Source organism: Sander vitreus, chromosome 15 (assembly GCF_031162955.1).
Source record: "Sander vitreus isolate 19-12246 chromosome 15, sanVit1, whole genome shotgun sequence".
Lineage (NCBI taxonomy): Eukaryota > Metazoa > Chordata > Actinopteri > Perciformes > Percidae > Sander > Sander vitreus.
This window is the reverse complement of record NC_135869.1, coordinates 15,602,591-15,617,733: the sequence shown is the minus strand read 5'-3', so window position 1 is coordinate 15,617,733 and position 15,143 is coordinate 15,602,591. Positions and strand designations below refer to the sequence as shown.

The 15,143-nt window shown below is 39.6% G+C and overlaps 2 protein-coding genes across 2 annotated transcripts; both read right to left on the bottom strand.

The window, feature by feature from the left end:
• Nucleotides 1-531: 531 nt before the first annotated feature.
• LOC144530405 (vascular cell adhesion protein 1) lies at nucleotides 532-6,918 on the bottom strand. Its single transcript, XM_078269969.1, has 11 exons — nucleotides 6,701-6,918; nucleotides 4,645-4,920; nucleotides 4,246-4,563; nucleotides 3,885-4,133; nucleotides 3,533-3,781; nucleotides 3,003-3,320; nucleotides 2,642-2,890; nucleotides 2,290-2,538; nucleotides 1,751-2,077; nucleotides 1,216-1,479; nucleotides 532-1,043 (listed from the first exon to the last, which is right to left on the bottom strand). The coding sequence occupies exons 1-11, from the start codon at nucleotides 6,750-6,752 to the stop codon at nucleotides 850-852; spliced, it is 2,745 nt and encodes a 914-aa protein (XP_078126095.1). The 5' UTR covers nucleotides 6,753-6,918; the 3' UTR covers nucleotides 532-849.
• A 156-nt stretch (nucleotides 6,919-7,074) lies between these two features.
• Nucleotides 7,075-12,116, bottom strand: angptl6 (angiopoietin-like 6). Its single transcript, XM_078270055.1, has 7 exons — nucleotides 11,785-12,116; nucleotides 10,890-11,386; nucleotides 10,660-10,797; nucleotides 10,361-10,559; nucleotides 8,361-8,554; nucleotides 7,668-7,938; nucleotides 7,075-7,576 (listed from the first exon to the last, which is right to left on the bottom strand). The coding sequence occupies exons 2-7, from the start codon at nucleotides 11,358-11,360 to the stop codon at nucleotides 7,392-7,394; spliced, it is 1,458 nt and encodes a 485-aa protein (XP_078126181.1). The 5' UTR covers nucleotides 11,361-11,386; nucleotides 11,785-12,116; the 3' UTR covers nucleotides 7,075-7,391.
• Between the last annotated feature and the right edge of the window lie 3,027 nt (nucleotides 12,117-15,143).

Sequence of the window (15,143 nt, the reverse complement as noted above, 5' to 3'; positions counted from 1 at the left end):
CTGAATCTTAAAGGGCCAGTGTACTGAACCACAAGCGACACTGGCCAGATGACTGCATCCTTTAGCCTGGTTTTAACCTGGTTTATAAGTGTCATTGAGCAAGGCATTGAGCTCCAGCGGCTTTCTGCTGCCCTGACAGAGCATCCTAAAATTCATCATCAATCAACACAACCTCAAAAACTGTTGCTCTAAGTCTAACACACTGATGCTGGTGGAGTTATTCTAGGTAGAATGGCTTAAGATCTGAAGACTTGTTTCTGTACTAACAATACATTTTAACTGACTACTTAAATCCTAAATTATTCATCTGAAATTAAGCAACTTGAACAGTACTCGTTCCAAAATCAGTCATAGCAGTCATCCCTGTCCTTTTTCATGTTTATTATGTAGATGTACAATCATATTATAAAAGGCCTATATATTTAGGATTCAACTGTAAACTCTGGCATTGACAATTAAAGCTACATTGTGAAAGCATAAAAATGTGAAATCATAAAGATGATCATTGTGAAGTATACACATAGAGCAATGAAGTTTCCAAATACGCACACAATACATAATAGGCTATTGTGTAACTTTATTCAGAATAAAAAAAAAAAAACCTAGGTTAGAATTGAATGCCCCACAAAGAAAAATGCATGTTATAATACACCTGCTTTGTCAGTAGCACTCTTTAAAACGTAAACAAGACTTCTCCTAATTATTCATTTTGACATTGGTCTTCATTGGTGTAAACCTATAATCGTACCATACCAAAGTTAAAATGTAAATACAATATTTACAGGTCATTCTTGTCATGCAAGAAGACAAATGGCATTAATCTTACCCAAACAGCAAGTAATATATACCCTAAGCTTGCACCCCGTTAGACTGAGGAGTCATTGGGATTTCTGAACCATCATTGGCTTTGTCAGGGACAAAACTATATTGTCCATGTTTTTTGCTGTAGTTGTGGACACTGATCAGGATGATGAGGATGAGGACGGCGATCAATATAATTAGCAACGACCAAATGGTTGGTGAGGAGACTGCACTGGTTTTACCTGTAAGTCAAACAAGATATAACAACAATAATTGAAAGTTTACTTGTCACTTCTTGATTCCATAAATGTTTTTTTTCTTTTCTGCAACCTATGTGTAGCACAACATCAGCATCAGTTACCACTTCACTGTATACATTTCCATAAATGTTCTGCACATAGTCAATAATGATACCTTTCATCGTCAGCGTGACATATCTTGTCACTCTCCCAACTTCATTGATGGCATCACAGCTGTAAACACCAGCATTGGTTGACGTGGCTCCTGTGATGCTGATGCCCTTCTGGCGCCCCCTGGTGGTCTCTTTCACATTCACTGCAGAGCTGTAGTTCAAAAGGACCTTAGGGACAGGGTTGCCCTCAGCACTGCAGTCAATAGTCACATTTTCACCCAGGTTCACCTCCCTATTGCCAGTTCCCTCCTTGAACACAGGGGCATCTGTGGAGAGAAGATTGAGAATTGAGAAGAGGAATATATAATCCCAGATCACTTATTCACAACTAGTTTTAGTGGAGGGTTCGCATCAGCCAGACAGGACAACTTGTCCATACTGAACTCATGCTCCACACCAGCATAACTGCCTGGACAAGCTTTGAGCACTGGTTTGTCTACAATTAAACGTTAGCATACATTAATCAAAACTTTATATTAGTGGGATGTGTTTAGCTAGTAAAAAACAAAAAAATAGATATAATATATAACAACTTACAGTACACAACAGCCATGTAAGGAGATGAGGTTACAGTAGGGTCGGTCTCTGGTCCATTTTGTCCAAGCTGTAGATCAGCCTTGCATATGAAATGTTCTCTGTTGTAATCTCCCACCGGAATGACTCTTAAGGTAGAGGACACATTTGCTGGGACCTTACTGGTCTCGTTAAACACTTCTGCGTGCACAGTTTCATTGCCGCGGTACCACGTCACTTTGAGCTTTTGCACGGGAGCCACATTGATGATGTCACATTTCAAGTGGTACTCTGTGCCCTCCACCATCGGCCCATCATCTAACGCAGAGACTGACACAATGTCTGGAGTCTCTGCAAATAAAGCAGGGGGAAATAATTAGTAGAAAGAAAATAAATGCCAGTATAGCTTTCATAATTTTGAAGTGACACTCTTTAAAGAGTTTCTGTAGGCTACAGACATCATTAATTAACTTTACATTATTGTGTCAAACATTTTGTAAGACAATCCCATCGAGATGAAGACAGAAGATAACATATAGTATAGTCTTTAGCTTGGTACTCACTATAAAGAGTGATGGTTAGCTTCTTAGAACACTGGTAAGTATCTTTCAGATTAATGAAACACAAAGGGTTTATCTGCCAGTCTTCCAGTTTTTCAACTGTCCAGGTAACAGCAGGACCTGGAGTTGATGTGGCTCCAACAGGTGATTCCCAGCCCATTTGTTGAACATCTGCATCTGTGCTGCAGTTAACTGAAGCTGGATCTCCAAATCTCACCACCAGTTCAGCAGGCGTCACTACTAATGGGCAACCTGCCATTCAAAAGTATGCATATTCAATCAGAGCTTCATTTTGATGCACAATAAATACATATTCCATATCTAAGCTAATAATAAAGGACACAAGGATGTATACCTCTAGGTATCACATGAACATGGATTTGCTTATTTATGCTTCCCAGATGATTGGTAGCTGTGCAGTTGCAGGTTGTGCTGCTGATTACTCGAGTGATTTTGAGATTATTTGTGTTCTCCAAGCTATTTAACCCATCACATGTCCAATTAAAGTTGGGAGGAGGGTGCCCCTCAGCATCACAGTTCAGGGTGACATCATTATACTCATTCACATAGACATCTTCCGTTTTGTTCTTGAGCTCAGGAGCATCTGAAGAGGCAAACGAAAGCTTGTTATTTGTACAAATATTTACATGGTAGAGAACCATATTGAGGAAATTTATAATATTTCTGCTTATCTGGAAACAACAGCGTCCACTTACAGTGCACAGCAACAGTGTATGTGTCAAAAGTAACAGGGTGTGATCCATGTGACCCAAAGTCCAGCTGAGCCTCACATCTAAACTCAGCTCCGTTTTCTTCTCTGCTGATGTTGACTGCAAGCGTAGAAGACTCACTTACTGGTGTTTTGGTTGTGTTGGTGAAAGAGTCTATCCTGATGGCTTGATTGTTTTTGTACCACCTCACAGTGAGGTTTTGAACAGGAGCAACATTGATGATGTCACATTTCAAGTGGTACTCTGTGCCCTCCACCATCGGCCCATCATCTAACGCAGAGACTGACACAATGTCTGGAGTCTCTGCAAATAAAGCAGGGGGAAATAATTAGTAGAAAGAAAATAAATGCCAGTATAGCTTTCATAATTTTGAAGTGACACTCTTTAAAGAGTTTCTGTAGGCTACAGACATCATTAATTAACTTTACATTATTGTGTCAAACATTTTGTAAGACAATCCCATCGAGATGAAGACAGAAGATAACATATAGTATAGTCTTTAGCTTGGTACTCACTATAAAGAGTGATGGTTAGCTTCTTAGAACACTGGTAAGTATCTTTCAGATTAATGAAACACAAAGGGTTTATCTGCCAGTCTTCCAGTTTTTCAACTGTCCAGGTAACAGCAGGACCTGGAGTTGATGTGGCTCCAACAGGTGATTCCCAGCCCATTTGTTGAACATCTGCATCTGTGCTGCAGTTAACTGAAGCTGGATCTCCAAATCTCACCACCAGTTCAGCAGGCGTCACTACTAATGGGCAACCTGCCATTCAAAAGTATGCATATTCAATCAGAGCTTCATTTTGATGCACAATAAATACATATTCCATATCTAAGCTAATAATAAAGGACACAAGGATGTATACCTCTAGGTATCACATGAACATGGATTTGCTTATTTATGCTTCCCAGATGATTGGTAGCTGTGCAGTTGCAGGTTGTGCTGCTGATTACTCGAGTGATTTTGAGATTATTTGTGTTCTCCAAGCTATTTAACCCATCACATGTCCAATTAATGTTGGGAGGAGGGTGCCCCTCAGCATCACAGTTCAGGGTGATATCATTATACTCATTCACATAGACATCTTCCGTTTTGTTCTTGAGCTCAGGAGCATCTGAAGAGGCAAACGAAAGCTTGTTATTTGTACAAATATTTACATGGTAGAGAACCATATTGAGGAAATTTATAATATTTCTGCTTATCTGGAAACAACAGCGTCCACTTACAGTGCACAGCAACAGTGTATGTGTCAAAAGTAACAGGGTGTGATCCATGTGACCCAAAGTCCAGCTGAGCCTCACATCTAAACTCAGCTCCGTTTTCTTCTCTGCTGATGTTGACTACAAGCGTAGAAGACTCACTTACTGGTGTTTTGGTTGTGTTGGTGAAAGAGTCTATCCTGATGGCTTGATTGTTTTTGTACCACCTCACAGTGAGGTTTTGAACAGGAGCAACATTGATGATATCACACTGCAGTTCGAACGGTGTCCCTTCCACTGTAGGTACATACCTTGTAGGAAAAACGCTGACCATTTCTGGATTCTCTATCAAAACAAAATGAGATGTAGATTATTGCTTTGGCTGTTTTTTTCTATTACATAGCATTCATTTGAAATTACACTTACTGTATACAGTGATTTTAAGGTCTTTGCTGCATTCATGAGTGTCATTTAGCTTTATTTTGCACTCTGCCACTACATCCCAGTTTGACAGTGGCGCTTGGATATAACTATTGTCATATTCCATTGAAGAGTCTGTGTTTCCAACAGTCCAGTACATCCCCAAATGATCCTCCTCTGTGCTGGTGCAGTTTACCAACACTGACTCTTCATATTCTTTTATAACCTCAGGGGGATCCAGGGTGAGAGGGTTGATATCAGTGGGGCAAAAACGGTCTGCATCTGTTGATTGACAAAATGGTAATGCTTTTATTGGACTTTAAAAATGGACTTTGCTGCACTCTGGTGGCTCAGATTACCAATGCATGCCAATTACACAGAATTGTGTGTAAGGCTGAATTCTAGCTCACAGTACTCATGTTTCCAGTGATAACAGTGCTGAATCACAGATCTGTCATACAAACTCCACCACTGTTCAATCAGCACTGACACATGTAGGTCCTTATATAACTGAGCGATAAACTGCACCTGGTCTTAATTTTAAAACATTAAAAAAAATAATGATCTTCCTATGTACAGTAATAGTCATGCTAAACATTATGATAAAGGTTTGTAATTTAATAAAGTGGGATAGTCTCTTGAGATAGACATCTTGTTTTAGGAGTTTAAAAAGTACAACTAATACAGCACCTTTCATATGTTCATGTATTATTATACATTATATTATACCATATACTTGACTATACTGTACCATACTATACCATATTACACTTGATATTCTATGTTATTCTGCTGTAATACACTATATTATAGTATTACTGTTACTACTATTACATTGGACCTTATACAATGTCTTATACTGTAAATCATACAGAAATATGTAAAATATGTTTCTTACTACATAATATACTATTTTGGAATTTCGAGTTTGCAATTTAATAAAGACCACACTAAGTATCATTACTTAATCACAGTATATATTATCCTGGTGTACAGTTCACATATATATTACTTGCTGCTATTAATCATACCGTGTCACTTACCTCGTAACTTTGTCTTTAATTGCTTTTGTATAGTTCATTTCTTTTTTTAATTCTACTCTTATAATAGCTGTATAAATACTTCTTATTTTATTTATTCTAATTTTTTAACTCTATTTTTACTTTTCTATTTATCTGTATTTATGTCTGTCTTTGTGCTGCTGAAACACCTACATTTCCCCTCTAGGGATCAATAAAGGCTCATCTTATGTAGAAAATCAGTTCAAGTACTTTACAGACAGTATTCATATACCGTATTACAGTAGTATTTATATACAGTATTATATATGCTGTCTTATTAAACATCTGAGCTGTGCTAAGACTATAGTTTATTCATATTTTATATTAGTTTTTGATTTTTTAATCTGTTTTCATGTAAAGCACTTTGAATTGCCCTGTTGCTGAAATGTGCTATACAAATAAAGCTGCCTTGCCTTGCCTTGCCTATAGTTGATTTGCTAAATTGTTCTGATACTTTTTATTTCAAAATGGACTCCATCCACCACACCCACTGCAGTTAATATGGTTTACGCAAGTCAACCACCAGTATGGCGGAAGCTTTTACCACAAACATTGTACTTTTGCCACTTAAAATCTCAAAGTTTTAATTACATCTAAAGAAGGCACACTTTTTTTTTTATCTGTTTCCTTTATTGTTCAAAAAAGTCAAAAACTACAGACATGACATCTTCTTTAGATTATCTTCACTAAAAGTAAAGTGGTAACACTCAAAATAATCAAGTTAACAAGTTAGATTAAAAATATAATTGAGATGGAGTTAAAAAAAAAAAAAATCAGTGTATCTAGTAAACCTTTTTTCTTTCTCTTGTCACCATCACTCTTGTCTCATCTTGTCTCATCAATCATCTCTTGTCACTTGTCACTTGGTAACACGTGGAGCCATTGAAACTATAAGCAAGCAAGAAACTACCTTAGTATTTTTATGTTTTATCCCTAGCCCCAGCACAAAATAAGGTATAACATTTAAGACCCACACAGAGCTCCTGTTGAGCAACACTCACCACACAGGGAAAACATGAGCATGAGGAATCCCAACATCCTGAGAGGCAGCATGCTAGATGAGTATGTGGGAGGAGGAGGTGGATGGAAGACGTGAGGTGTGTTTCAGGATGGACCCGTTGATGCCCAGCTTCAGTACCTGGATAAGATTAATCCTGGCTCAGAGCTGGCCCTGTTGGTAATGACCTGTTGCTGATAGTTACACGAGTTTAGGGCGATAAAATTACCAGGGGAATTTTACGCCTTGAAGAGGAAATGCCTGACAAACGGAAATGTGACACCCAAACCACAGTTTGCTTTTTGTGGTAAAACATCCTCTTCTTCAATATTCTGTGTATGATTTATTGTTTTTTCTAAAGTATTTTTAAAACGGTCATGCAGGAGACACTTTGGCATCATTTTATTTTTTTATTTTTAACATTTGTACATTGCAAATTGGAAAACATAAAATTTTAACAGTACATTGCACAACAGAGGACAGATATGTCAACACAGTACATGCTAGTCATTAGCCAATGATTCACAGTCTATACTCACGTTACTGACTGGCCTCTAGTCAACATGTAGAGACTCTTTTTACTGGCTCAACACTGTACAGGGATAACACTGAAACATATTCTTTAAGGCCCTCTACATCTGTCTGCATCAGTTCATCATTACGTTTCATTCTTACACGTCCATAATGCAACTATGTTATGTGGGTTTGATCATCATGGACACTCGTTTGAGAGAGTAGGACCCTCCATGGAACTCTGCCCAGTAGACCCCATCCTGGTAGCGGCTGCGATAGTGTCCACCCCGATACCACACACCATTTAGATTGGAGTGTGCACACATGTGGTACCACCAGCCTCCTTTTTGAAAATGAGCGCAGTTGCCTGGTGACACAACAGAGGAACAGGCTTATTAACAGAAAAAAGTCAAAATACCAATAGAGAGCTAACAAACAGATCCAGGGGGAGAGCAGACCGGTATAGCCGTCCTTGTCTTGATCCAGAGTGGTGAAGGCCTTGTTGTTGTGCCATGAGAGGGAGTCCCCTGCATTGCCGTGGTATTGTCCTAACCGCAGTCGGTACCAATCGCTCTCCGGTTCCAGGTGAAAGCTGTCATACTCAGCAAACACCTGCCGGCCCTGCCAGTCCTCCAGAGCCACCCGTAGCTTATATTGGGCCTGTTTAGTCAGCCAGTAGAGGTGTTCCAGGCCAAGCCAGTACTCTCCGTCTAGGTTCCCAAAGCCTTGCTGTAACACAGCAACACACCGGTTTAATCTTGTTCTTTTTCCTCTGACTCTAGTGCAGCAGGTCAACGTTTTCACTTTCCCTGCAAAATATTTCAACATCTACTGGATGAAAAATTTTAACTTGGTGATCCTCTGACTATTTGGCTTTTAGTGAAATGTCTCAATAACCATTTGATGAATTGCCAAGAAATTTGATAAACACATTAACTTCCCCCACAGGATCATTTGTAATAACATTGGTGATCCACTAGTTTGGCTTTTCATCTAGCACCATCCTCATGTCAAAATTTCAATTTGTCCAAATACTTTGATTTATGACAAATACCTGCAAAACTAATGACATTCCCATCAGCTTCTGCTGTGGTTTGTGTTCGGTGCTATTATTAAATGTCAGCATGCTAACACGCTAAACTAAGATTCACCTTATACTGCTCCCAAGTCCTGAAGAAGTTGACCGAGCCATCCTGTCTCCTCTGGATGACCGTCCACCCTCCCTGAGCCTGACTCTGCTCGCACCAGGCCTGCAGGAGGCGGTTGGCACTCTGTGGACGGAGCAGGTAGATCCCGCTGGTGGTCTCACCTGATTCCAGCACATGCTGACAGTCCCGCCAAGGCCCTGAGATGGGAGAAAAGTATATGCAACCAGGTGAGGCTGGAGGAGCCATAATAAGAAAAGCATTATGCAGATACAGTTTATGATGTAATATGGCCAATAGCTCTCAGTTGGAGTTGATTAGTCGGGGGACCAAGTCTTGAAGAGTACAATCAAGACATAATGGATCTTATCAACCTGTAATATTTTGTGTTTTCATAGTGAATCTTTGAGATAAGCTGTCAGTTAATAAAGGCTTACTAAGAAAGAAGAAAAAAATTACAGCTAGAAAAATTAAAGCCAAAATCAAAGCATGTGGATCACATAATAAACTTCAATATTTCAAACGTTCTGGAAAGCAAATGCAACTAGCCTAAAGTGTGTGTATTATTATTAATATTAATCATAGTTCTCTTATCTTTACTGTTATATAATATATATAATTGCCACTGTTTATCGTGTCATTGCATTATACCTACTGCTATAATTATTATTAGTCATACTTCTTCTCTTACCCCCCCCAACTGGTCGAGGCAGATGGCCGCCCACAGGAGCCAAGTCCTGTCCAAGGTTTCTGCCTGTTAAAAGGACGTTTTTTTCTCGCCGCCGCGAGTGTGGTCTAGACCTACTCTACCTGTAAAGTGTCCTGAGATAACATCTGTTTTGATTAGACACTATAAATAAAATTTAATTGAATTTGAATGTTGAAATAGCTTCTTTAGACCTTACAATGCCCTGTTTTTTTTTATTTGTAAACCTTAACTGCAAGCTGCCGGGACCTATGCAGAGATTCTGCACTAATTAATTCAACTGGGTTTGCTCAAACCTACAGCTGACAAAACAGGACACAAAATGTAAACATTTCCTGTGTCATGGACACACAGGAAATGTTTACTGAACAGCAGTGTTAGAGGAGAGCGGTTATAATGCTGTTTCAATAACTAAATCAACTAGCTGCATTACATAAACTGCTTCAGAATCTAAAGAACACAATGACATGCACTTCTAAATGACACAAACGTGAACTAGATCACTTCATTTGTGAGTGAAGTGGCTTCTGGGGACTTATTTTGTGCAAAACTCATTGCTTTTTCACAGACTTTAACTCAGTAGTGGCAATTTTGGAAAACACAAGGGTGCCTGTTAAGATGGTTTTGGAATTCGGAATCCAAAATGGTTTTAGCGCCAGGAAGATCACAGACACAGCAACTCCAGCTTATCTTTTTAAAGCTGTGGAATTTCCCCCCACCGACACATGTTCAGTGTCTCGTGTCACAGTGATAAGATGAACATAAGAATCTGCACGGAGAAATTGTATACATGGAGGAAGATCTCCCACACTAAGGGATAATTCCGACATCCCTGATAAGCATTTGTAGTCCAAGCTCAGTCACATTTATACGGACAAGATTTGGCAACGCACAGTCTTTCAACAGACCTTTTAGCAAGACTTGAGTCATACACCCATAGTGGAGTCACTTTGGTTCTGCTTACTTGTTGGAAAGACAACAATTTTCACCCTGTCATTTCAAACATTCCAGTTGTGCAAGTATACAATAGCCGTGTCATTTAAAGCTCCAACAAATGCTGTGGTTCATGAGTGTGTCTTCATTATGAAGTCCTCTCCGTTTTGATAAGAGCTGCTGGCTGCTTTTGACAATGTTTAGGCATTCCCAGAGAGATAGGGCTCCCACCAGCAGGTCACTGACTCCTTCAGCTTCTGCTTATCGAAGCAGCTAAATAACTCTGACAGAAGATTGACACGCTTATACACAGAGGTTTAAGTCTAATTGAGGACTTCTACTATAAGACATGCTCTACTTGATGTACCTGGAGTCTTTGTGACAGGGAAACTACTGAAAGGAGGGTCTGTGGTGTTGGTTGGAGTGGTGGGGAGGGAAGGAATAGTTTTTCTCTGCTGTGGTGGAAGAGCACTTTGGTCTCTTTGAACATCATTGGTCATTTTGTTGGCTTCAGAGCTGTAATTAGGATGCACATTAGGCTGGCTTTTGGGTGGTTCAGTCGTCACCTGTCCAGACCAACACAAAAACAACACACCATTCTCAGTTCCAGTTTAAAAACCTATAAATATAAATGTGCAACATGCAGACCACAATTTGATCCTATACCAGAGAGGCCTGTGTGGAGTCCCTGCACTGGCACTGCTTCTCCAGACGAGCAATAAACTGGTTCTGGGAGCTCATCATGGAGGTGAGGGCTCCATATTTCTTCTCCAGCTCCCTGTAGTTACTGGACACCTGCAGCGCCTGACATGTTGCCCCACCCACAGAAGACATAGGGATGAGTTTGATTACGATTAGGATAAGATGTAGCTTTGATGTGACAGTTCTCTGCTCACCTGTGTTGTAGCGTTTAGCAGGAGGTTCTCCACCCTTTGCTGCTCCAAAGCCTGGTCTTTCTTGTGTATGACTTCATGTAGCAGCTGGGCATACAGCTGGGCAATGCGAGAATTCATGCTGCTACTCTCTTTGCGCAGGGCTCTTACCTCCGTGGCAAGTGACCCCTCCTGCTCCAGTTGGCCCCGGAGCTTCTCCAGCTGCTCCTGCTGACGTCTGAGCTCCGCCCGCAGCGCCGCCACCTCCGACTGGTTGGTAGAAGCAGACTGCGTGTTCAAACACAGCGCACCTGTCAGTTTTTGCTGTGGAACAATGAAAGTGTAGGAGCAACGGCCTCCTTTTGTATCTGAAGATCGTGACGAACGTTTCTGAGTGTTCTCGCCATGAGCCCCCTCCTTTTGTCCTCCGGCTCCTGGTATGTCCACACAGAGTGTTAAGAAAAGAGTCAGACCTATTGTCAGTGTCTTCTCCATGAATATGTTAAACTTCTGATGACACCCTGGTAGCAGAGGAGGAGAGGACATGATTAGAATTACCACCGCAATACTAACCCATAATAACAACTGATACAAAGACATTAACTTTGTATTCAAGGAAACAGCGTGTTGTGGGTCTTGACAACATCTACAGTCAAGACTTTTGACTGTTGACCAGATGTTTCCTTGCAAAGTGAGAGTACACACATTTACACCCCTGGCTGGAATTTATTGTTAGCAGGTCAACACCGAAGGGACAACAGTACACATCAACCAGCCAGAATAAACACACCTCCATCTCACGGTCAACAGAAGAGTTATTTATACTTCAAACAAATACTTTTTTTCTGCATTAAACAACAATTTTCTGGTACGGTTACAGACATTTCAGTCTACATTAAAGTGGATTATATTGACTTGCCGTAGCAGCTGAAAAGTGTTCAGGACGTCTTTGTTCTCATCCAGTGTGTATAACTGCAGCTCCCAGGATGCACAAATGTAAAATAAAGGCTAACGCATTTTCAAAATTCACATGTTCAAGGACCAGGAAGAGTCAAATTAACAAGCCGCTTCTTCCCAAATCAAAGTTGTCTATGGCCCTCTGTTGAAGTGAAGATGAAGGCAGAGAAATTTGGGTCACGAATGAATCGTAAGAAAAAAAAAACATATGACACCCAAGTTTTGACAGCAGCTAGACTACCTCTTCTTGTCCGGAGGTTCTGTCTCACTATCTCTGAAGCGGGAAATAATTACAAACTATCTGATGACGCCGCCTCCCAGTACCTGCTCTTTAGCTGGATGTCTCCTCCCTCTGCCATCAACCATGCCACACACCACACACTCTATACTCTCATACTCACATTTGAAAAGCTAGAAATAGTAAATGCTTGTTGTATTTGCCAAACAAAAAACAATAATGCAATTATCAAAATAGTATCTTCAAATAATTATTACCCGATAACAGAAACATGCATGTTCTTCGTCTTCTGACGTGCAGCATCAGCTTTCGATCTAGGGACTAATAGCTTGGCAACACAACACATTAACATGGCTTTATCTTTCATTTGACTAAAGTTTGCTGTAGGCAGTAGTAGGAAAAGTAGTCTACTCCTACTTTTTTTACTTGAGTAAAAGTGGCAAAAAAAGGTCCTGTATTCAAAGGTTTACAGATGTTAAAGGTCCCATGACATTCTGCTCTTTGGATGCTTTTATATAGACCTTAGTGGTCCCCTAATACTGTATCTGAAGTCTCTTTCCCGAAATTCAGCCTTGGTGCAGAATTACAGCCACTAGAGCCAGTCCCACAATGAGCTTTACTTAGGATGTGCAATTTCTGTGTCTGTAGCTTTAAATGCTATTGAGGAGGCGAGAGGGGGGGGGAAAGGTGGGGGTGTGGCCTTGACCAACTGCTACTTTGCTCGTTTGAAAGCCATGATGCCTCTCTCTCATGGGCGGGCCAAATTCTCTGGACAGGCAAAGCAGAGAAAGGGGAGGTAACCTTGCTCCTTATGACCTCATAAGGAGGAGATTCCAGATCAGCTTTCCATGAGCTTTCATTTTCTCAAATGCAGAGCAGGATACCCAGAGCTTGGTTTACATCTATCGCCATTTCTAGCCACTGGGAGACCATAGGCAGGCTGGGGGAACTCACATTAATGTTAAAAAACCTCATAAAGTGAAGTTTTCATGCCATGGGACCTTTAAAATATAAAAATATACTTTAAGTATCTCTTTGGGCCCCTTTCAGAGTTTTGTTTTATAAAAAATGTCAGAATATCGAAATATTATTACTCATACATACATTACATAAGCAGCATTTTAATGCCACAGCTGGTTGAGGTGATGCTGACTTTAATTATTTTCTATGCTGCTGGTTTTTACAACTTTAATCCATAACAATGCATCATATTTTTTGAACTGATCATATTTTTCACATGAAAAATCGTAATTTGCAAAGTAACTGTTGCTGTCAAATACTTGCAATGGAGTAAAAAGTACAATATTTGCCTTCAAAATGTAGTGAATTAGAAAGTGTCATAAAAGGTAAGCTTTCATTTATTCATTCATTTGTTGGAGTAATATTACACAGAGATCCAGAACTGTAGATGCTTGCAGCTTTTAACCCACAGAGTAGACTGCAGCAGCACTGCAGCTTTCTGCTGTATGTGGATAACATAGCGATCTGGCCATTTAAAAAAAAAAATCCTTTTTGATGCATTACATGTTGTGAGTTGGGATATTCCATTTTGTTGCACTGATGGCCACACCCAATCTATGGAAGGGTTAGTATCTGTGTAGGGTGGGGACAGATCATGCAATAAGTTAGCAAACAAAACCGTCAGCTTTTTGACCTTTAAATGCTATCCCAGCTGTTTGGTGTTTGCATGTAAAGCTGGTGTTACACCATATTCTTTGGCCATCAATGTTGTCAGTAAACACTTTGAAATAACATATTTGATATTGCAGAAGTTGCCATCCTGTAATATATGCTACTGACTGAGCTACAGACCTGTCAAAGATCCTTCAATGATGGGGTGGAAATGTGACACATATAATTATATTCTTGTTTGTGGTGTCACAGCAGCTGGTGGTGTTGCCTATCTGCATTTCCTGGAACTAATTGCACGTTGTGCTTTCAGTTCTTCATCTTCTCTTAAATAAAACGGTTTCAGTTTTTTGTTTTGTTACAGGTCTCTCCCTGCTCTCTGTTGCCACTCCTGAATAAAGTTTCTACTGACAACTATTTTCCCTCTCATTAACTGGACCTTTTAGTTACATTTCGTTATGGCTTTTTCAACATTTAATAATTTAAACTGCCATGCTTCATATAGGTTAGCTAAAGTGACTTTGCTAAAATTGACACGTTGATCCTGTTTTATGATTTGTTACAGGTTGAGTCGTTGTAATAAAACGCTAGCATTCTGCTAATGAATGCTGATTATATATATATATATATATATATATATATATATATATATATATATGTATATATATATATATATGTTGTTCTGTGGTGGTGGTAAAATCTGGTGGTATAGATAACACTCATCATCAATGGTCTTCATTTGTTTTTCATTATATTATGTAATATTATTTTGTATTATTATGCAATACTGTACTTCATTATTGTCAGGCCAATAAATCAAAATTCATTGTTGAATTTCAATTTAATAAGATAAGATATGTGTAGAGTGCATAGGGTAGAATAATCTACTGTACATTACGCTGATGAGTGAGTAGTGCAGTAACAGCGCCTATGTTGACAGAAGAGACAGACGTTGGGCTGGTCAAAAGTTAGTCGAAGTAACTAACTAATTTAGGCAGAAGGCCTAAAAAGAAAAAAATAGTCTATAAACACTCTGAGCGAGTTCTTGACTATTTAGAGACAGACTGCAGAAGAAATAAAATAGTTTAAGAACACGTTCTGGACTATTAAGAGATTTTTGTCTGCAGGGCTGTACCGGGCTTTGCAAGGTTTGCCGAAGAAAAGAACTAAGCTTTGCGATGACGACCACATCGAAAATGATAAGAGTATACTAAAGGAAAAGCTTCTGTAACTATGGGAAATGAAACCTCAAAGCAGTGCGACGCATCTGGACCCATAGTGGGTGAGATGGTTAGAAAGTATGGACCGGACTGCTTGAGATATCTGTCATATTGGTCAAAAAGCTTTGGCTTTCCAAAAACTGGATCACTGAGTCCAGGAAAGTTATTTTATCTGTTTTTATATATTTAACTGTTTTAACTGCTCTTTACTGTTTAATTTCTTATACTGCACTG

What these genes read in the sequence shown, in the direction of transcription:
- LOC144530405 (XM_078269969.1), bottom strand. Translation starts at nt 6,752, where the DNA reads ATGCTGCCTCTCAGGATGTTGGGATTCCTCATGCTCATGTTTTCCCTG. An exon ending in TGTTCATGTGATACCTAGAG is followed by an intron (nt 3,782 to 3,884) that starts GTATACATCCTT and finishes TTTGAATGGCAG; the next exon opens with GTTGCCCATTAGTAGTGACG. An exon ending in GCTAACCATCACTCTTTATA is followed by an intron (nt 3,321 to 3,532) that starts GTGAGTACCAAG and finishes CTTTATTTGCAG; the next exon opens with AGACTCCAGACATTGTGTCA.
- angptl6 (XM_078270055.1), bottom strand. Translation starts at nt 11,360, where the DNA reads ATGGAGAAGACACTGACAATAGGTCTGACTCTTTTCTTAACACTCTGT. An exon ending in CCCTGTCACAAAGACTCCAG is followed by an intron (nt 8,555 to 10,360) that starts GTACATCAAGTA and finishes CTCCCATCTCAG; the next exon opens with GGCCTTGGCGGGACTGTCAG. An exon ending in AGACAAGGACGGCTATACCG is followed by an intron (nt 7,577 to 7,667) that starts GTCTGCTCTCCC and finishes TTGTGTCACCAG; the next exon opens with GCAACTGCGCTCATTTTCAA.